The sequence below is a fragment of the Morus notabilis genome, unplaced genomic scaffold (assembly GCF_000414095.1).
Source record: "Morus notabilis unplaced genomic scaffold, ASM41409v2 Scaffold456, whole genome shotgun sequence".
Taxonomy (NCBI): domain Eukaryota; kingdom Viridiplantae; phylum Streptophyta; class Magnoliopsida; order Rosales; family Moraceae; genus Morus; species Morus notabilis.
The window spans coordinates 321,006-344,554 of record NW_010367949.1 but is presented as its reverse complement, the minus strand read 5'-3'; the positions used below and the strand labels follow the sequence as shown (position 1 = coordinate 344,554).

The 23,549-nt window shown below is 33.7% G+C and overlaps 1 protein-coding gene across 1 annotated transcript; it reads right to left on the bottom strand.

Moving 5' to 3' along the window:
• Positions 1–6,464: 6,464 nt before the first annotated feature.
• LOC21397917 (MADS-box transcription factor 23) lies at positions 6,465–23,323 on the bottom strand. The gene is made up of 9 exons (XM_024175967.1): positions 23,227–23,323; positions 22,782–23,010; positions 11,861–11,939; positions 8,056–8,117; positions 7,402–7,501; positions 7,256–7,297; positions 7,085–7,168; positions 6,709–6,875; positions 6,465–6,596 (listed from the first exon to the last, which is right to left on the bottom strand). Exons 2-9 carry the CDS (start codon positions 22,961–22,963, stop codon positions 6,548–6,550), a joined length of 765 nt encoding a protein of 254 aa, XP_024031735.1. The 5' UTR covers positions 22,964–23,010; positions 23,227–23,323; the 3' UTR covers positions 6,465–6,547.
• Between the last annotated feature and the right edge of the window lie 226 nt (positions 23,324–23,549).

Below are 23,549 nucleotides of genomic sequence, written 5' to 3'. Positions count from 1 at the left end.
CTATCATGGGCTAGCTTTGCCCCTTGCACACGTCTATGAATGTGCAAGGACCCCCCTTGCATATTTTTCACCATATCCGGGACCCGACATGGCGCATGGGCTCGCTTTCCCCCCCGCACCCGTCCATGAATGTGTGAAGACCCCCCTTGCCTATTTAACACTATACCCGGGGCCCGACATAGCGCGTCACACGTAGGGAACCCCCCAAAAGATTCTATGTGAGTGAAATCCATGAGAGTGACTTAATTTTACGTTGGCCGTCAACCTACCGCAACCCTCCTCCTTTACTCAGGCTTGGGACCGGCTATACAAATGGATAGGCGGAGTTTAAACCCGAGGAAGTAATCGACAGAGAAAAATACTGGCGATTGGTGGGAAAACTCATCTACTTAGCACACACACGTCCAGACATTGTATTTGCAGAGTATGGTGAGCCAATTCATGCACTCACCAGGGCAGGAACACTTCGAGGCTGTCTACAAAATTTTAAGATACCTAAAGGGGACTCCAGGAAAAGGTTTGCTGTTTAAAAACCGTGGACATTTACAGGTTGAAGTCTATATTGATGCAGATTGGGCATGAAGCACGACTGACAGACGATCAACTTCAGGCTATTGTACATTTGTTGGGGGAAACCTTGTTACTTGGCGAAGCAAAAAACAGTGTGTAGTTGCAAGAAGTAGCGCAAAAGCAAGAATTCATGTCACTAGCTCATGGAATTTGTGAAGTAATTTGGATAAAGAGGCTCCTTGAGGACTTGAAGATTTCTCCTAGTTTACCCATAAGGGTCTATTGCGACAATAAAGCTGCTATCTCAATTGCTCATAATCTAGTTCTCCATGACAGAACCGAGCATATTGAGGTGGACAAACACTTTATCAAAGAGAAAATAGAAAACGGCCTAATTTGCATACCCTATGTTCCGACTACTGAACAAGCTGCTGATATACTCACTAAAGGACTGCACAAGAAGGAGTTTGATAGGTTGATAAGCAAGCTAGCTATGAAAGACATCTACAAGCCAGCTTGAGGGGGAGTGTTGAAATATTCAGTGATTAAAGGCACCAGATTTTAGGGATTAAATTAGCGTGTAAATATGGAAAAATTAGAATTAGTCAACTACTAGAAATCAGGAAAGAAATCAGTGTAGGCTAATTTAGTTAGTTTCCTTTTTCCGTTCCCTATTGTAATTCTATTTAAGTGTATACTCTGTAAAGGTTGAAAGCAATACAATTCATTCTTCTCATTACCTACGTTTATACTATGTTTGGGAAAACTTGGTGACATGGAGGAGCAAAAAGTAGAATGTAGTGGCCAGAAGCAGCGCAGAGGCTGAACTTAGGTCCTCGGCAAATGGAGTTAGTGAATTAATTTGGCCTAGGCTACTCCTTGAAGAACTTCAAGTTGCAAAAAAAGTCCTATGAGATTGTACTGTGACAACAAAGTTGCCACCAGCACAGCTCATAATCCTATGCATTATGATCGTACTAAACATGTAGAGGTGGATCGACACTTTATCAAAGAGAAGATTGAAGACGGGACTATTTGCATTCCTCATGTAGCTTCAGCAGAGCAGGCAACAGACATTCTAACTAAAGGATTGCCAAGACCTCTTTTTGAGGAGATGACTTACAAGCTAGGATTGTTTGATGTATACAATCCAGCTTGAGGGAGAGTGTTGAAGATCATCCCATCTCCGGTATCCTTAATATCCGGGAGATTTGGGGGCAGTTAAGGGTTGATTTAGTCAATCCTATTTTTTAGAGAATAAAATCAGGGCCTTATTAATTTTAGTTATTTGTTTCCTGATTTGTTGCTGATTTGTTTCCCTAGTTTGTTGGGATAGTTTCTAACCAGAATATGGCTATAAATTTTAGGTCTTTTTCTGTATGTTAATATTGATTCTAATAAGAAATTCTGAGCAGTGTTTCATGGTTTTCTTCTCCGGTATCTTTTCTCACAGGGTTAAGATTTGTTTGACGACTTTTCAAAATCTTTGCTTATTCCTGTACCAATCTTCCGGCCAACCTAGTGACTAAAAACATTTCCCAGTTATGGTTGTTGTCTATTTAAGCTTACCTGGGGCACATATGTTTTACTAGTAAAATTTCACTAATGTAATCACTTGGAAATTGGATGCACTCCTGTTCACTAAGATTACATGGAAGCTTATGTTTTGGGAACCGAGTAAAAAGAAACACAACTCTTTCCTTGAGATCTCTGCTTGGAAAGAAAAAAGTTAATGCATTAAATAAATAGAAAAAAGAATTCCTAATTACTATCCTTCTTGCATTTGTTCATATAATTGACCATAATCATTTTTTAGGCTTAGCCTTAATTTCCTCTGTAGGTACCTTTAAGACATCGTATAAGACCAAGTTGTACTGATTGATATTCTAAAACACATACAATTCTTCTCCTTTCTGAATCCAAGTTTTCTAACATTTTTGTTATTAGTAGTAGTGCTGGTAATATTGAGAATCCTGTCTTTTCAGATTATTATCAAGTGTGCATTCCCAATAAATGCTACATTTTAGAAATTATCTGCAAGACTTCCCATTCATATTGAGGATGAAAATGAAAATAGCTAGTTTTTGCAATTACCCTAGGTCTATAACAATACACAGAAATATGGAAGCACTATTCTACTGAATATTTTGGCATGATAGTTCTGTTAATCATTTCATAGGCCTTATTTGATCCTTATAATTGATCCTTTGAGTACCTCAGCTCTGTGATCAATCATTTTTTGTTACTGTTCCAAAATTATGTTGATTGTACCTTCTTTTGTGTGTTTCTTTTTTTTTTTTTTGAGTGTTTTTTTTGCTTATAGTGAAAGTAGATAAGAGTATCCTTGCTGTTGATAGTGAACTTCTCAACCTGCAAACTTATGTTTCTGGAAGATTGCAGAAGAAGGTATTTCTGTTATTTGGTATGTTTTGGTTTTAAAACTAATGTTTTGAATTCTTTTTGTTCTTTCTGAAAGCTTCTACCAGCAATAAATTGCTTATCTGCTTAATTTGTTCCATACTAAGTGGTTTTTCAACTTGTGCCTCATCTGTATTCTGAATGTGCCAGATTTTACAAAGAATAACATAAAGCTTAGGATTTTACTTACCCTTCAACTTCCATAAATGTTGACTATATTGTCCAAAAAATCTGCTTGCACTTGCAAGAAATAAGGATATACATATGCATTCTGTAGTTCATTCCTTCTGTGTATGATGTATAACTTTGGTTTGTCTCTATATGTTCTTATTTCCTTATGGATTGTTGACCTTTCATAGAGTTTCTGTTTTGGCATTTTGGCCCCACTTTTTGAGGCAAACTTTCCTACCTGGGAATTTATGAGTACACAAAGCTAGGCCCCTACTAAGTGCTAAAAACACATGTGCAATGATGGGCGGTGGAAGAATTGTTTGTGGTAAATGCCAATTTGGAAGTTCTTTTGGTCCACATGTCAAGAACATCCTACAAGCAGAAGAGAAAATTAGTTATGAAAATCAGAGGTGTCCTTTAATCTTTTTGTTTCTCTTCTTCTGTTATTTATTTATTTTATTTATAAATGTCGTCCTGATTTATACTTTATACTTTCCGAGTTTCCCTACTCTGTGTGTGTGTGTGTGTGTGTGTGTGTGTGTGTTGTGTGTGTGTGTGTGAATAATTTAAACGGAGGGATAAGTTATAATTTTACACACTAGTAGTTACTTTTACAGCTTTTGTTAAAAACTAAGGGATTGAAGGGAAGGGATATTTTTTCACCCAAAAAAAATGGAGGGAAGGAATGTGTTGTATCTTTCATGTGTTTTTCGCATGTAATCTCTTGATAGAAGATCCTATTTCGAAGAAAGCACTAGATTTGTTCTTGTGAAGGTTTAGTTTTTGTAGTTTCAAGTGTGTCAATGGCTGATTATACGTGGTATTTTTGTCCTTTTATCATAACATGCACGACATGCACAATCCTGCATGGTTGACTACTGGATTTATCAGATACAACATGAAAATGTTCAATACAATGTAGTTGGAGTGTATAATAACCAAATAAAATTCTCGCTTATTGTAGTTGGGATTATTATGTCCCAAAGCCCTTTTACCTTTGACAAAAAGATGACCCTAATTGTTCGAATTTTTTGTATTGTGCTACAGTTTTTCCTTGACTATCTGCTTGACATGTACCTTAGTTAAATATATGTTTTGCTGTATGAAGACGCTGTATCTTGTAATTCAATTTCTAGTTAACTTCTTAAGTATATTTATTCTCCATAAATTTCAACAGTTTACTGTGTTTTCTGTTAGGAACCTGATAGTTAGTAGTTGTTTTTTAGTAGTGTTTTAGTAGTATAAATAAGAGTCTAGTGGCTAATGAGGGGGAGGATGAGATTTGTAGAGTGTCTAGTGCTATGCACTATTTTGGAGGTCGGGAATCCTCGAAACCGCCCATCTATCCTGTAATTTTTCATTTTTAGTGTTGTTAATGAAGTTCAGATTTTCGGGTTCCTAACAATGGTATCAGAGCACCGATCCATGGCACCTAAACCAGCAGGTCCGGAGAGGGAGAACATGGTGGAGAAGGGGTTAGTGGTGGTCCAAGAGGCAGTCCAAGCGGTGGTGACGGAGAACGTGCCGTAGATCCGTGCGAGGTGGCTTGGCTGCGAGGGAGTATGGGGGAAGGTTCGGACCCAGATGGGTGACTTGCAGGCGGCGCTGCGGCGGATGGAGGCGTTGTTGGAGGCGCGGCCGGTGCCCAGGGTTGCCAACCTGGGCCGCGACGTCAAGTGGCGAGATCGCGCTCATCGGGGTGAAGAGATCCCAGATTGCGATGACCCAGGCGGAGTGGAGGTACCAAATCGGGCCATTCTTCGTCGGGAAGCGCTGATGTGTGAAGGCCGAGGTCACGAGTGGGAGATCGGGCACCGGAGAGACATAGATCTCTTAGAGGCGCGCAACTACCGGCGAGATCTAGGGACGGGAGGCCTGGGTCGGCAGCGAGATGAGCCAGTCGACGGCATAATGAGGGTGGAAGGTGGCCGGGGTTCAGTGGGAGGGGCGGTGGAGCTTGGTCGGCGACGGGAAGTGGAGTGGGAGCCGGAGTTAAAGGAGGAGAGGCTTGCTCGAAGGCTGGGACGGCATGGGTACCCTCGGAACAGGGAACCCGGCCCCGATTCGGTCGCTGTTGGGGCTGATTCCGGCCCGGTTTGGACTGGGCCTCGCGATTCCGGCGTGAAAAGGGCTGGTTCCGGTGCTACGGAGGAAGATTCCGGCAGAATTGGAGTGGGGTCCATGAATTTCGACGCTCTTATGGCTGGGGTTTGTGATTTTGACGCCATTGGGGCTAGCTCCGGCAAGATGATGGCTAGGACGTGGAATTCTGATGCGAAATCCGGCGATTTTGGGGCTGAATCCCGAAATTCTGTTCGGAAGTGGGTTGGGTCTAGTGTTTTGGGTATGGGCAGAGTCAATTTTGGGGTTGGGCCTCGTAATTACAATATTAATTGGCCTAATTCTAGTGCAATGGCAGTCAGGCCTCAAAACTTTAACACGTTTAGGGCTGGGAATGGTACAATTGCAGCTGGGTATGAAGAAATTGGTGAGAGTGAAGCTGAAAGGTTGATGTCCTGGTTGGCTAAGAAGGAAACTCCCTTAGTGAGGATCGATTTGCCCATAGTTTTTGTGACCATTGATGAGCTTGCGTAGAGAGTTTCAAATGAACTAATAGACTTTGTGGTTGCTTTCCGAGATACCAAGAAGACAGAGAAGAAAGTAATTGATTGGCTCCAATTGGAAGATGTGATTTACAGGGATAGCAACAATTCGGACTCTCCAATTAAGGAATTGGCAAAGTCTTTTGTTCTTGATCATTTAGATGTTATTTTTCAATTTTATTTTTTGGTTTTCACCTTGAGGACAAGGTGATTCCTTGGGGCGGGGGTAATGTTAGAAACCTGATAGTTAGTAGTTATTTTTTAGTAGTGTTTTAGTAGTATTAAGAGTCTAGTGGCTAATGAGGGGGAGGATGAGATTTGTAGAGTGTCTAGTGTTGTGCACTATTTTGGAGGTTAGGGGTCCTCGAAACCGCCCATCTATCCTGTAATTTTTCATTTTTAGTGTTGTTAATGAAGTTCAGATTTTCGGGTTCCTAACATTTTCTTAAACTTATTCCTCAATACTTTTTTTTTGGGTGCAAAAATAAGCATATAGGTGAAAATTATTCTGGTTAATTAGAGAACATGTTTGAGACACTCAGTAATTTTATATAAGAAATATATGTACAACTATTATTGGCCTTACCACTTCAGTTTGTGACAACAAATTTAGAAGTCCTACACCAACATCCAACATCATGTGATGGTTACTTTTTATTCGGTAATTTCACATATTGTTGCCATACTGGTCATTTTACAGAAATATTGAAGTTTCTTTCAAAGAACATGTTCAAAGAACAAGTCCTAACAAAAGTGGTGGCTCTTTCCCTGGATGGTTTTTATCTTTAGTAGCTGAAATACAAGAGCAGGCTGAAGGTTTGGGTTTTCATTGGAGGATAACTTGTTCATGGGATTTTCGAGGGAAGCCCATCTGGAGCGGTCAACAGTTGCAATCTGTTACAAATTTGATAATATATTAAGAGTGTTAATAGTCAAATTTACTACTTCATAACAGCTGTTTATAGAAAGTTGATAAACATATATAGTTTCAGTAGATAGTAGATACCCTAGTTTCATTGCTTTTGCTGGTGTTTCATTATTCTGAGGCTGAGACTCTGGCTGTGGCTGGCTTAATTGGAGATTGACGGATGCACGTGCATCATGTCCATTGCCAATACTGTAGGTGAGGTTGGAACTTCTGTTTTCTTCATTACGATCGCTTGTTTCATAGGCCTAAGAATTCACCATAGATTAAATGTCTATTTTACTGGTACCAAGATAATAATTTCAACATTACTTCTTTGTTTTATCTCAAGAGAGCTCTCTTAACCCCACTACATTCCTATCTACCTACTGATCTTAACCCCTGACCTTGAAGAGAGAAAAAGAGATTGCAGATTAATAGGTTTTCTTGATGATAAGTGAAGTAGTCTAAACATTACCTTCCTTTGCAGTTCCACATTTTCTTTGTGGATGAGTTCTACCTTCGTATAGAGTTCTACATTCTCTTGATGAATAAGATTTCCCTGTATAAATTCGACATTAGTTAGACGATAAGTGTGAATTAGTCCTGAATGAAACTGAAGGAAGCAAGCAAATCTTGTTAAGAGTACCTTCCGGTTTAGGTCTTTTATTTCATCAGTTAGTATTTGCTCCTGCAGAGAAAAGAAATGTCAAGTGTTAAGAATCTCCTATAAATGTAGGCGAAGGTTCATAAATGGTATTAGGAGATTTTGAAGAGGGCCAAGGATTTCATTACCTTCTTGGTACGGACACCTTTCAAACTCATTTCTAGTTGGTTTTCTAAATTTTGTAGATCTCTGACGCTCAAACCAGACAGTTCTTCCCCCATTAACTGTCTGCATGTATCATGTAAATCATACTTTATGGTGAGATAGATACCATGACTATCATCATTGCATCATTTTGTATTCTCTATGTAATATAATTTTTTTGAATGGTTTTTTAGGGTAATATTGATAATTTTTGAATTGTTAACATTAAAATGAAGAGAAGAAGGAAAGAGAAGTAGAATTAAGAACATCAAAAGTTGGTGACAAAACCAGCCTCAATTACATTATAACAGATGACAAGCTGATCAATCAATGCGACGAAGCATTTAATCTAGTAGTGTCAATATATTCCAATTATCGTACTGACTTTTGTTTACTAACTGATGTGACTGTTTTTTGGCGCATATAATTTTGCAGGGATCTGATTTCTCTGTAGGTTAGAAAGTTGCTATATCGGTGGATACATAAAAGCATCTAAATAAAGGTGATGTCGTAGTATTTGTTATCCGTTAACTTGTCTTGCAAATTGCTTTATGTTTGAATGGCGAGTCCTAGTTCTGATTTTTAGTACTGCTGTTCCAACTCTTAGATATTGTGAAAAGGAAAATCAAGTGATTTACCTGTGACTTTCTTGCAAATATTGCAGTTGTTGCCTCAGAGTTGCAGCTTCCCTTTGCCAAAACTAACAAGTCAAGAACATAAATCAATCTTCTGCAATAAGTCTATATAGAATGAGTAAAGTAACACACCTTAGAACATCTCTAATGCAAATGCTTATGCTAATTGTATATTTAGCATCAAAAAATATGATATGGTATGTTATTTTATTTTTGCTTCAATGCATAAGGCTATTTGAAATGCTAAATCAACATTTTCTCGTAATCATTAAGTTTTAAAAGTTGAACAAGTAAATTTTTATTTTTAAAATAATTAGAAAATGCAAAAATTACAATGATTACATGACAAAGTAAACATTTTATCCAATAACAATCAAATGCTAAATTTCCTACATGCTAAATTTGGTGGGGAATTTGTTACAAAGTATAGCATATGAGAAATTTAGCACAACAAATGGTATCACATTTGAGAGTATTTTATGCATTCAAATGTTAAATTTGTAATTGGCACATCAATTATAGTATTGCATCGGAGATGCTCTTATAAGTTAACCATTAGCATTGAAAAAGCATAAATGTTGACGTGCTCCCTCCTGGTAGTAGTAGCGTCGCGTTGTGTTTTTAATGTTGTTTTATGTCTGAATGAGAAATCTAAATATGGTTTATGGTATGGTATTGAAAAAATACCCTACTTTTTCATTATGATGTGAATATATATCCTATGTAAAATGTCCGATCTATGTAAGACGTAGTTTTAAAGTTTCTTCCTTATTGAACTATTTTAGAATACAGATAGTTACAGAGAAGAAAAGTAATAAAGCTGTTAAAAGAGGATATAATGGTCCAACGAATCAAAAAACCAGTCCAAGGTCAACGTTAGGTTTATAAATAGTGCCTGGCCAAACAACGAGCAAGGATGGGAAGGTCTTGTTATAGACTTATCTAATGTTTGATCTGAGCCAACATATAAGTTTTTGATAAATCAATTTAATTTATCAGAATAACCGTATAATGAACTGTTATTTGTAATCTTTTGTTGAATATGTAATGGCTCGAGTTTCAGAACAGTGTATGGTTTTAATATTTTGTGTCCTAATTTTCTAAGAAAGATGCTATTTTTTTTTAGGTAAGAAGTAGACTGGATTGTTTTCTTTTTTTTTTTTCCTCAAAAGAAATAGACTGAGATTGAATACGAGTGATATTGCTTATAAAATACAGATTATTTCCAGATCATATTACTTGCATTTTGGAACATAGGGCATTAATGTGTATTGGACTGAGGAAGCATATAACATCAAGGAATAAGAAGTCACATCCTAATTAAGTTAGCATTCATCTTATCTTAGAACACCTCCTATAGAATGTCAAATTTCTATCCCAATATCGAGTCAAACATTTGGGGAAAGCAATGCTATACTTGATAAATTAGGACATGCTATTGGTTTCAAATATAATACTTAGACCATTTTCAATGTAAATGTTAATACTAATTGTATATTTAACATTAAAAAGTATGATATGGTATGTTATTTTCATTATGTATGGGATGCTATTTGAAATATCAATTTATTTTTTCTCATAATCATTGAGTTTTAAAATGTGTAGAAGTAGACTTGTATTTTTAAAATAATTAAAAAATGCAGAAGTCGCAATAATTACGTGAAAAAGTAAATATTTTAACCAATAGCAAAAAAAGGTCAAATTTCTCATATGCTATATTTAGTGAGAACCATTTGGAGAAATATGCTAGAATGACTATCCAACAAAGTGAAATTAGCAAAATGACCTTCTTCATTTTTTATGAAAAAGGACCACCTAATCATTTTTTGTAAAAAGTGGTCATTTTACAAATAAAAATTTTTAAAAAGTTATTTTACTAATAAAACTTTTCTATTGAGTTATTTTTACAAAGACCTCATAAATTTGTTAAAAAGTAAACATATGAGAAATTTAGCATGACAAATTTAGCACAACAAATAACATTGTATTGAAGAGTGTTTTTTGCACTCAAATATTAAATTTGCAATTGACACATTATATTGGAGATGCTCTAAAATCATCTACAATATAAATGGTAATGCCAATAGTATATTTAGCTAAAAAAATATGAGAAGACGTGTTATTTTTATTTGGGCTCCAATTTATAATGATATTTCAAATGCTAAATCTATTTTTTCTCATCATTATTAAGTTTTAAAAGTTGTAAAAGTAAATTTTTACTTTAAAGTAATTCGTTAATGCAGAATTTAATTATTAAATGAAAAATGTAACATATCAATAAATAACAATTCAATGTTAAATTTGTCACATATTATATTTAATAAGAAATTTACCACAGAATATATCATATGGTAAATTAAACATAATACATGGCATTGCATTTAATAGTGTGTTTTTACCATCAAATATTAAATGTACAATTGAAACATTAATTATAGCATTATATTATTAAATATGTTCTAAGTCTGCATATGCCAACTTTTGGTGTATGTTTCTTGCTTAATGTGTTATTTTCTTTCTTACTAATTAGAATGTTGACACTTTTTATTCATAAATATTTAAAAAATTTGTTTTACAAGTTTTAAAGCTTAAAATTGATGAAAAATTAGATATAACATTGAAAACAATAATATGCATTGGAGCATAAAATCGGACCATTTCCAAAACAAATATAATGTTAATGTTTATTTGTCACAAATAAGTGAATGTACAACTGTTATTTTAAAAGTTAAATTTACTTTTTGTCATATATATATATACTGAAAGTAACAATATTATGATCATTAAATGACAAGTCATGCTAAATTTTATACAAAGCATAGCACGTGTCAAATATAGCACCTAAAGTCCATTTCACTGGAGCATAATTCTTATCTAAATAATATTTTAGCATTAATACATTAATTTGGCATTGCGTTGAAAAAGCTTTAAAGGCATTATGTTTTTATTTTTTATTTTTTTTTTTGCGTTGATGGTAGTAGTAGTTATATGAGGGTCTTTGATTGCACTATTAATATCATCACTAAAACATCCCCCCCTTTTTTTTTTTTTTTTTTTTTTTTTTTTTCTTACAAGAAATAGAATATAACAGTACAAAGGAGAAATAGTCAGTAAACGAGAAAAGACTTACAAAGAGCTAAAAATATGCTAGGGCTAGTTTGAGATTACATTTAAAGTCCTTAAAATTACTTCCTGCAATGTAATTAGTGTATTGGATAAAAGTGCACAAAGTTACTTCCTGTGATAGTGACAATCGGTTGAGTCATGTAGTGTAAAAAGAGAGGGTAAAACTAGAAAGGGCAAGTTATGCGTTTTTCTTAATTTGCAGAAGGTGATAAGCGAAATTTCGTAGTAAGGACACTATCACACAATGCATTTAAGCGAAATTCCATAGTAAGAACACTATAACACAATACATTTAGAAGGGATGAGTTGTTATATTTTGCACAAATAACAATCTACTTTTACATTATTTTTGAAAATTAGTTTATCAGCTTTTGATTTTCTCTTCTAAAAATTGTGCTTCTTCCAAAAGCATAATTCCAATCCTAGCCACAATTTATATGTTAAAATGACATTATCCTTATGCAACTAATTGACTGTTGATCAAAATTTCATTAGAATACTGTCAATATTTTCAAAAACATAATAAATGAACCTTAAACAACTCTAAAACTTGTTTTCAGTTTTCACTATTTTGACATATACTTTGTTAATGCATGTAGAATTAAAAAACCTGTTGCCTTTACCTTATTAATGTATGTAGAATTAACAAATTCTTACGCCTTTTTTTCCCATAAAATTGTACCTTGACTTCTGACGCAGGATTCAAAAGTTGATTGTGCTCTTCTTTCGCTTTGTTGTAACGTTCAATCACAGTTTTCATGCTGATAAAAAGCCGTATTATTAGACAAAATTACGAATATTGACAAAACATGTATTAATGTAACATAAATGTCATAATAGGAAATTTGAGAAAAAAAACAATTGATATATATGGTAGGATGAATAGCTGATAATATGAAATATTGACATGGTTTTTTAAGTTCTTATGTGTATGTAGTGAGAGGTCAAAGTGACAAACAACCAAAGTGCGATTAATTTGCATGAACTGAAAAAAAAAAAAAAAAAAAAAGAAGGAATGATTTCGTTTCCATCTAGTCATGTATTTATTTATAAAATCAGCAATGAGAGTTTAGTGGGCTGCACACAATATAAATAATGATCAAAAGAAAATATCAGTGCTTAAATTTTCCTTGGTATTGTTTCTCTATCAAAAGGATGATTGCAAAATTTACCAAGATACGCTTAAAATTCACATTTCCTAATTCAATTACTATTTAACTATGTAAAAACAATTGCATTAATAAGATTACTATTTCTAAGTTTAGTTAACCCTAGTAAAATAAAGAAAAGAAATCAATAATCCTCACTCCTATTATTTTACTTTTCTTTTCAATTTCATTTTCTTTGCGGTTCGAAAATCGAGCCCTTGGTCTATAATATTAATTCCCCCTCCACCACAGCTTATGTCGTCAATCAATCGTTTAACTTATTTTTTAGTGCTCTAAGAAGCAAAACGTACTATGATCACCTGTTCCTCATCTGAAGCCTATATAATAAACTATGTGACCGCTGTAATAATAATTGGGCCATGAGTGTTGCAAAAGAAAGTCCTGCATGAAGCATACTTAGGGCTGTTCATAGATTGAGTTTGTGCGGGGTAGGATTTTTTCTTCCCCCGCTCCAAAGGGTGCGGGTATATGCTGCACACTGCTATCAACTACTATTTTGTTAGAAATCAACTTTCTGAAGGAAAGCCTCGTGTCTCCTATATGTCAAGGAAAAATTTTGCTGAGGCATTTCCAAAACTTCTCTATATCTAATGGTTTTTCTATCTTGAGTTTAAAACTGTTATTTTCAAAACCACCATACGTAGAAACAAAAAAAAACAAAAAAACAAAAAAAAAATTCTACATAAATTTAAATACTCATCCATTATAAAAAAAAAAAAAAAAAATTATCACTCTAGCTATCAACCCATCAACTAGTCCCTTATAATATGTGCCATGAGTAACTAAATTCTAATACATTTTATATCATATACTTTAAGTTGGGACTTTCTTCAATTACATGTATAAGAAATAATGATGTTTAGGAGATGAAAAATGCTTTTATCCCCATGGGAATTTATCCTCACTGCTAAAATAGTGGGGATAAATCCACATGGGGTAAATACAACTGCTCTTAGAAGATTGATCAACGACACAAAAGTGCCATTTGAATTTTATTTTATTTTTTTCCTCACAATTTCATCATATGGTTTTTCATGAAGCTCAATACTATGCTTGGCCAGTCAGTTCTGTTCAAACAACTGAAGTTCCTCGTCATAACAAAACTACGTGGAATACAACCATAATCCGGAATATTGGAACAACCTAAAGTAGTTCAAAAGTTCAAACAGATTCAAAGGACTATATAATGATTGTTGGATGTATATGTTAAAGGATCGTGTAATGATTGTTGTATATATGTGTGTGTGTGAGTAGGAGGTTGAATATTTTATTTTCCTCTTTTCTCACGGACACCCTTGTATGTAAAAAGACCCTAAAAGTTTGAAATTTGATTCAAATTCCTTCCCTTAGTTGGTTTGATTATTTTGAACAATTATATGATTTCCTATATTCTCCCTACTAAAGAATATCAACGCTTAAATTGTATGCTACATTACATAAATCCAAACATCTCATATCTTTTTGATAATCTCATCTCTTTTTAACAATTCTTCCATGCTTTTTTATCACAAACACATGTTCGAGAAGTGTGCCAATTTTACACCAGATTCAATGCGTGCTCTACGTGATTGGTGACGTTTTTACACCATTGACACTAGAAGGGGAGGGTGTGGGAGAAGAGAGAGGGAGAGAGAGAGAGAGAGAAAAAAAAAAAAAGAAAAAGAAAAAGAAAGAGAACCGAGGAATTGTTTGGATTTAGTTAGAATATAATTTCAATGTTCCTATAATATTGTTCATGAATAAATTTGCATGTTATGTAGTTTTTGCCATATTCACCAATTTGGAGAAATATTTGGAAGTGAGAGTAAATTTTAAGGTTTTTTGCTTTTTAACTTCTTATTAGACAAGTTATCAGTGAATGAAAGACGTATATACTTGAGATAATTACCTTCTTAGAACTGTAGATTTGGGCATCACGCTAGTTTACACAAATGAAAAACGACAACAAGATGGTTCTAATAGAGGTACCCTATATGTAAAAATCAAGCTGAAGGTAATTGAGATTTTGTTTCATTTTTGAGAATTGAGACTCACAACTTAGGTAGAGAAATTAGAGTAATAAACTATTATTAATAAAACAAACTGCTGCATCTTTAATATCAATGTTTTCATTTTCTCTATCATACTGGCACCGTTGATAAAATTCTATTAATCTATACAAACGATCAAACATATACCTATAATTCAATGGAAGTTTTTATTTGGAGTGCAAGATATAGATAATCTTCCAGTACTACTTTCTTTTGGTTGGCATAGTCGTAAAACCCAGATCTAGTTAAACTACAGATGGTCTTTAATTAATTAGTGATTAGTACGTAAGACTTTAGACTACATTTTATTTATTGTAATCACACATCTAATGAGTTTGATGCAACAATTAAAGCAGGCTTAAACCATCCACCAAAATATATACTTCATCAAAATGAAAGTAAAAACGGTACAAAAAATTATATATAAAAGAATCTAATAGTCAAGAAACTAGACGAAAGAAGTTACGTGGTTTTTTATTTTTTATTTTTTTTTATCACTCTTCTTGTTCGAAAATATTTAACTAAATGGATGAAATTCACTTATTCTTCGGCCTTTGATTCAGGTCGTCGTGTTCATGGCCTCCTAACAGTGTCCTTTAGTTCCTAAATTTAGTTAGTCTAATCTTCACCAGTGTTAACCAATTTCACATGATTCTTTTAACATTTTACAGGATATGGTTAGAAATCTGGAGTGCTTCGTTACTTTTAAGCATGACTAAGTGAGACTATAGCAAAATAATATTCATAGGTCACTAGATGAATGTTAAATAGAATTTAACTTTCCAATAGCTTTTAGTTCATGATGTTAGGCTTTTTTTTTTTTAAATAAATAAAATGATATTTTGTTTTCATATCAACACCGAAACTCATCTCGTCAAAAAAAAAAAATCCAAATAAATTTTTAGTATTTAATTTCTAGATTGTTAAAATCCCACACAACCATTTTTCTAAGAGAAAATTAAGTCATGTATCCCTCTTAATTCACCTATTTAGTTTTATGTCATTTTCTTAGAATTCTGTTGGTTTTAGTTAATAAATAAAATGAGAAATTTTACGCCTTATATCTTATACTATTGAAAGGTGAATACAAATGAGAATGACACCGTATACAATAATGACGTTTCAATCAAAAAGTTATAAAAAGGAAATAAAAATATGAAAACAAGAAGAAAGAAAAACGATATGCTAAATGAATAGCAAAACAACGGAGCAAAACAACTGAAGAAATTAAGACGAAATGAGGTAACAAAGCATTACGAGCAAGTTGCAAAACAAGTTGAATTGGACAAGTGTAATTCTTATAAATGCATTCAAATAAACAAATTAGATCGATCAGTTATAAATTGATGACGTTGAATAGAATTTGTTTCTTATTATTAAGGGCTCGTTTAGTTTGCTGATTCAAGTTGAGATGTGAATTTATGTAAAAGCTTTTTACTGTAGCAAAAAGTTAGATATGACTGTTTCTGAGAACTTTTTACTGTAGCAAAATTCAAATTCTAAACTCGAATCGGTGAAATGAGCTGGGCCTAAATTATAGCCTTGTTTGGTTCGCAGTTCAAACCATTACTGTCGTTTGAACGTTTTTAGTTTAAAACATTTCAGTTTGAAAAGTGTGTTTTAACTTGTGGTTTTGTTTTTTTAGTTTTGGCTTCAAACCAGGTGAAACTTAGGGGTAAGTTCAAAAATTCAGGTTATTGTGTCACATCAAGATTCAAACCCACACTTTATTTTTTTACCCTAAACATCATTTTGAACCTAATTGATTGCTTGAAGCCTAAGATTTTAGTTGGAAACTACAATCCAAATAAGACCTATATTTTTCACGATTATTTATGAATAAATCACCAAGCATGAAACGTTAATTACCGCGAGAAAGTGAATCTTCTCATGTTTTTTTTTTTTTTTTTTTTCAATAAAGATATTGTGTTTTGTTATTTGCTATCATGTTCTTTAATTTGATCACCTTTACTCGGCGGACTTTGTTCCACAAGTGCAAAACTATGTCCCTTTGTTCAGCTAGCAAGCTTCCAAATTCTAGATATATAACCAAAATCAATTGAACAACAGTTATGAACCAACACTTTGATCAATTAACGACCAATTTACAGATATCGATAAGAAATAGCCACATACACAAATGATAAAAGAATGAAACCTTTCTAAAAAAACGTATTAGATCCCAAGAGAACCTTTTCAATTCAAACAGAAACGGATTATGATAAAATGACACTAGATGACATGTTCATAAGAGTAAAATTGCAATATAGTAATTTTTCAAAAATATTTTAGATATAGTTAAATTACGTAGCAATTAATACAATGATTCACGTTTTAAGCTATAAAATTTAACAATTAATGATTTAAAATTGTAATTTTTTAAAAATTTTCACTATATTTCACCAAATGACCAGTATGATGCAAAAATTAAGTAGAGAAGACAATTTTACATGCGGTCAGTACGAGTACTCATGAATACCCATCATACGAGTACTCATGAATACCCATCTTGAATATGGCATGTATGGGGCTGGGCTGAGCCAACCTTAGCCTTTAAGTTGGAGTGCGACAATCAGTCTGATTACGTATACCATATATACACATAGTGTTGGAACTTTGGGCCGGCGGGCCGGCCCGAAGTCTGAATTTTTGGGGCTCGATGGGCAGGCCCAATGCCGACCCGTTCAACTCCATTTTCGCGCTCGGGCTCAGGAAACTCAGAAATAGACAACTCGTCAGAGCCCGCCGCAGTGATATCGCCATCAACTGCCGTGCGCCGGAATTTTTTTCAATTTTTTCAGTCAGGCCCGAACTGCCCGAATTGCCCGAAGCCCGAGCTTGACCAACACATATATTTTTGACCGTCCCGACCCGACCCGAAGCACGAATTTTCTGAATCCAACGGCTATTTTTTTGACCGTTGCCCGATTTTTAGACCGAGCCCTGGTGAACGTACTGGAGGTCTTGGTCGCAATAGTGGTAGGCGTGGAGAAGCGGTGAGTGCAAGTGCTACTGCGTCTGCAAGTGTTGCAACCTCCAGGAGAAAATGCAAGTGCACCTCAACAGTTTGGGTTCACTTCGACACAATTGAAGAGATCGACAATGAAGGTAACACTAAACATATAGCTCAGTGTAAATATTGTTTATCTAAATTACAAGGTGACATTATTCACTGCACAACACACTTAAGAAGAAACTCTAAAAAGTGTCTTCAAAAGCTTAGCCAGTCCGGCAGAGCCAATCTCTGCCAAACACAATTATCTTTTGATCGCTCAACCGGTGGTCTAACCACTTAGAAATACGATCTACAAGTAGATCGTATGGAAGTTGCGTGAATGATAGCTGCATTAGATCAACCACTTAATTTTGTAGAGCATCCTAATTGGCAACGATATATTAAAGTTGTACATAATCCTAATGCACAGTTTACTTTAAAAACTACTATTAAGAAAGATTTGTTAAAATTATTTAAAAAAGAAAAAAAATATATTAATAAACCTTTTACACTTGACTATCAGTTGTGTTGTGTTAATAGCAGATATTTGGTTTGCCGTAGTCAATAATATTTAACTATAACCGGACATTACTTTAAAGGATTCGATTTAGATAAGAGAATATTAGGTTTTAAATTTGTTTTAGGATCACATAGCGTCGATTTAATATATAATATAATTTTAAATGTAATTGATGAATTTAGATTAAGAGATAAAATAATGGCTATAACATTAGATAATGCTAGTGCAAATACTAAGCAATTGAGTACTTCAAAAATGATTTAAGTTGATTCGGTGATGGTACTATTTTCTGCCAACGTTGTGGAAGTAATTAATTTAATAGTTAAATCTAGTTTAAAAGAAATGTGTACTCACATTAAAAGAATTAGAGATAGTATTGCATGGATTCAAGGTAGCAACCATAGAGAATAAGATTGGTTTAGGTTCTTACAAGCATTAAATCTACCTCCTAGAGCATTAGCCTTAGATATGCCTGTAATATGGAACTCAACTTATATTATGCTTCAACAATGCATCCCCTATAAGGATGCTATAACAAACTATATCTGTGTAAAATTAAGAACAAGACATATAGATGCATATGATTGGCAAATTGCCGAGTTTTGTATCAATTTTTAGGTAGGTTTCATGAAGTTACTTTAAAACTTAATGGAACATATTACCCAACATCACCTTTAGCTTTAGGTGAACTTTTAAGAATTAGTATTTTATTTAATGAATATAGGGCGGACCCAATCTTAGGAGTTCATATCGCTTCTATGAAAAAAAAATTTTTAAAAATATTAGTCTAATTTGCCTTTGTTGTTTGGTTTGGGTACTATTTTTGATCCTAGATTAAAATTAGAAGGTTTAGAAAACTTAGGTGAATTTTTAAGCATAAATTGTTCTGATCAATTTCTAACAATAAAGGTAAAAATATTTTTGATCTATAGTAAATATGAGAATAGGTTTAGAAACACAAATTCTGGAGTACAGGAACTGTAACAACAAGATGAAAACTCACATTCATTCTTGAATGTTTTCAGGTTGAAGAAGAAGAAGAAGACAACTCAAACAGAAGCTGAGAGTGGATCTTCATCAATAGGTGGCAGCAGCGGTGGCGGCTTCAACGAGCTTATGGCGTACCTCAGTGAGAGCTTAGTAGTCGACGGTACTAGAGAATCGTTTGACTTAGTTCAATGGTGGAGGGTACGAGCATTAACTTGGTCAATCCTAACTCGATTGGCAATGGATATATTTTTTATCACACTCTCCACTGTTTCATCTGAACAAACCTTCAGTACGACCGGACGAATACTTGAGGAACTCTGAAACGCATTGCAAAGGGACATTATTGAAGCCTTGGTCTGCATTAAGGATTGGGATCGTGCCAATCAACGTTTACAGGAAATAATTTTACCGGCAAGTCAAGAATGAATCGATAAATTTAATAGATTAACATTTAATTTTGAAGACAATCATTTAGCTTAAAATTAAATTGTAATTTGTAAATATATATTTATTTTTGACATTGTAATTGTATATTTAGACTTTGTAAGTTTGTAAAATTTGTAATTCGTCACAAAATGATTGCACTCTTTTTTCTTTAGCAAGTTTTTATCTCAATTGAGTTTTTCTTCGTAAGGTTTTTAACGAGACAATCATGAATTATAAATTTAAAAATTAATATACAAAATTAATTTATTAAATTGTGTTAATAATGTGTGTTGAATGTTGATTTTAGTTTTTATATAATTTTAACACAAAATAACTTAATAATTTCGGGCAGGTCGGGTCGAGCACAAAATCGGTATTTTCGGGCTGTCACAAGCGGCCCGTAGCACTGTATACACATATAATATAAATTATAATATATAATGTTGAAGTCTAACGCGAATTTAAAGAAAAAGGAAAATTTCGGTATCCCATTCTAATGATTTAATTATTAAAAAAAGGAAATGATGTTCTTTGGTGTTTCAATTTTTGTTTGATAATTTAGCCTTTTTGGTTGGATTGGATTTTAAGAATTAGTTCTATTGTTGGAGTTTGGATTTACTTTTGAGTCTTTTTTTTTTATTATTCGAATTTGTATTTGTTTTGAAATTTTGGTTTGTTTTCACAAGACATCAGTGACTATATTGCAGAGTTTTACATATAATAAATGGATTTTGCTCCGACTTTACTAGTGTTAAATGAGTAAATAGATAGGGCATAGAGATAGCTCTCGTTGAGAATTCTCTAACCCCTCCCTAAGTTAGACGCGTATGGGATGGGTATTGAAAGCGGGTTTGGAGGTGGGGGAAGCATATACCCAATCCGTTTCGTTTCCATCATTAACTTTAAGGAAAAAAGTTTACTCTAAAATAGGCTGAAATTTGATACTATAAAATCCATCTAGAAATTTTATGGTAGGACATGTTGTTTTGTCTTTTTGGTAGAGCAAGTTTATTTAACGGCTCGATTAATTACATTTTAACGAATTTATGAATGGGAGCACTTTGTGTTTACTGATGCACTATTTTTTAATGTGGGTACTCATTGATGAAATGCTAAATTTTAATCAAACAACATGACCTACAGTAGAATTTAGTCATTCTTTTATTGATAGGTGCAATTTATTAATGTGACAATCTTTTAAAGACTTTTAATAAAAGAATGACAATTCAAGAGTTAGTACAAACGTTGGAAAAGAGTTGGTGTCCCTAACATTTCACATAGAGACATAATAACCTTAGAACATAAATTAGACATGATTACCAAGCCCAATTGATGTAGCATACATAGCAAGAAATAAAAAATAGTCACTCAAATTAGAAGCTCTCGAAGTTACTACAAAGTTTGTACTCTTATTTAGTTTTTAAAATTATAAAAGTTATGGTCAAACCTAACAATTGAGAGTTTCAAAATTGAATCAATTGACTTTTGCTTCAGTCAGTTTTAGTTTCACGTCTAGAGAGTTTTGGTTAATTAAACTGAATGGAACTAACATTTAGTTTTTTCAGAATGAAAACTCTAAACCCTAGATTTCCTAGTGAGCTTCGACTTAGAATCTCAAATCCTAGAGTATTTATGACATATGTACTTTTTTGCTGATAAAAAATAAAAGTAGATTTGGTGGCGCACTTAATGTCCCATAGCCCCTTCGGCTATGACAACAATCTCAAATATCACCGGATAACGTGAAAAGAGCCTAAACTAGTCTCATACCGACCATCTACTCAGTTTTCATTTTGACATATGTATTTGAGTTTGTTGTCTTTCTTTCATTTGACGAAGTGATAAGTGAAGTTCTAGACTTAGGGGCCCAAAAAAGAAGGTCTGTAGTACTAACAACTCCACTCAAATAATGGTCCTTTGTTGATCGGTTCCTATTAGTGGTAACTTTGGTCTCAATTTTCATTTGGAAAAAAATTGATGGTTCCGTTGTGCTGAGGATGAAAATTACCTGAACCGGTCCGTGAACACCCCTACTTTAAAAGTCACTAGCATGTGCATGTCGTTAGTGTGTTGTGATATGCCAAAGAGCACATTAAGAGTAACAGTGGCTCACTCTTTAATGTGATGGTTATGTCTAGTTGTTATTGTAGATTTTCGTTATTATAGGAAGAAGTACAAGGTACAGTTGGCTCTCAAATGCCTCTCTCTCAATCTTTTTGTTCTTTCTTTACAGAAAACAACTATGTTAAAAGTCTCTTCTATACATCAAGAGAATTAGAACAGTCTAATACATGTAGAATGAATCACGAACCGTGAACAAAGTGTATAGTATAGTTAGGCTTGACATAAACAACATATGGACATGTTTTTCCTTTGATATATATAGCTCTACAGGAAAGGTAAAATAAGGACTTCTTTCTCCAACATATATTTGTGTGTACTGTACTATTGACACATTTTTGTAAGCATGTCTAGATGTGTGTACTGTGTGTGTGTTTTAAGTCTACTCTACATGTAAGAAGCCCACGGAATTGGACTTCATTTATTGAAAGGAATTTGTTTTTCTCTTTTTTATTTGGTAGAACAATCCTTAGAAGCGCTAGTACTGTTCAATGTTAATAATAATTTTTGTAGTAGGTGATTAAGGAATAATATCATGCATAGTAAAGGTCTACGGATATATATCTCAGCGCGAGTGTATGAACATGGACGTACCAATACATGCATGCAAGATATACAAGTACTTTTCTAGTGATGAATGAATTCTTATAGCCTTGGATTTATTATTGAGACATTTACTAGAGAAAGACAAAGTTAATTTATAGCAGATCAATACCAGCCACTTGATAGCTTGGTACATACGTTTAAGATTGCGCAATATTAATCCAATCTATAATCAAACTTTCCATTTCACTCACTGATCGGCATGCTTGTAATTAAAAAGATCATACACACACCACAAATATATATATATATATATATATAAATATATGTGTGTATACATGTATATGTGTGTATAAATATGTTTATATGTAGGGGCCACTTGGAAGAACATTTCTAATCTCAATCCTAATATCACGAGAAAACCCGATATTATATATGTAGAAATGAATGCTAATTTGAAATATAAGTTATTTTCCTAATGTATGACCCACCGAGTGGGACGCAATACATATCAAAGTGTATATATATAAGACGAAAAATTCGGCATTAATAGATATATATATAATATATATATATATATATACAAGGAAATAAAGGTCCAGAAATAATCTGAACCTAGAATCAAGAAAAAATCAATATATTAAATATATATAATAAAAAAAATCGTACTTATCAACTGGCGAAAACATTCAGACATGCAACAAAAGTTTGCATAAAATATAAATTAAATAGAAGGAACAAAGAAAAAGAAAAAGAAAAATATGTAATATTCTCTAGAGAGAGAGAGAGAGAGAGAGAGGAAATCGTACCTGGAGCTAGAATAATCATAGAGTTTGCCGGTGCTGGAGAAGATAATCAGACCCACCTCAGCATCACAAAGGATTGAAAGCTCTTTGGCCTTCTTAAGCAACCCATTTCTTCTCTTCGAAAACGTCACTTGTCTGCTCGTTGAATTGTCGATTCTTCGGATCACAATCTTTCCTCTCCCCATTATATTCTTCGATAATCTTCCTTTAGGGTTTCTAATCACTATTTTCTCTGGTAGATCCGCCACAAAAATAAGTTACTGACACGAAATATTTTCTCTGGTGGGTAATCAAAATTATCAAATATCATTCTTTATAAAAAGGAAAGAACGAAAAAAAAAGATAGGGAAAAATTTTAGATCAAGACCAAAAAGGAAGAAACAAAAAATACCCAAAAAAAAATAGATAACTCTATCAAAGAAGTATATAAGGTCAATATGGAGCTTACTTGCTGCAAATAGAAGCTGGGAACGAAAACAAGAGAATAAACAGTGAAGAACTTCTTTTCTTTTTGTCTTTTATTTTTTTTTATTTTTTCCTTTCTTTCTTTCTCTTCTTTGTTGTTGTTATTATGGACTGAAAGAAAATAAATTTTATGCTTTAAATGGAAAGCTTAAGCAAGTTTCCTATGACAAATAGAAAAACCTCTTATTTTAGGAAACCTGGAGCGCTCGTTTTTGGACCTCCCAAAAGACCACTAGTGGTATTGTTCATTGGCCGGCGAGCCCACTTTCGCGAGTACAATAATTTGAAGCTACTCGCCCTCTAAGG

What these genes read in the sequence shown, in the direction of transcription:
- LOC21397917 (XM_024175967.1), bottom strand. Translation starts at nt 22,963, where the DNA reads ATGGGGAGAGGAAAGATTGTGATCCGAAGAATCGACAATTCAACGAGC. An exon ending in TATGATTATTCTAGCTCCAG is followed by an intron (nt 11,940 to 22,781) that starts GTACGATTTCCT and finishes GCTTTTTATCAG; the next exon opens with CATGAAAACTGTGATTGAAC. An exon ending in GCAAAAGCAATGAAACTAGG is followed by an intron (nt 6,597 to 6,708) that starts GTATCTACTATC and finishes AATTTGTAACAG; the next exon opens with ATTGCAACTGTTGACCGCTC.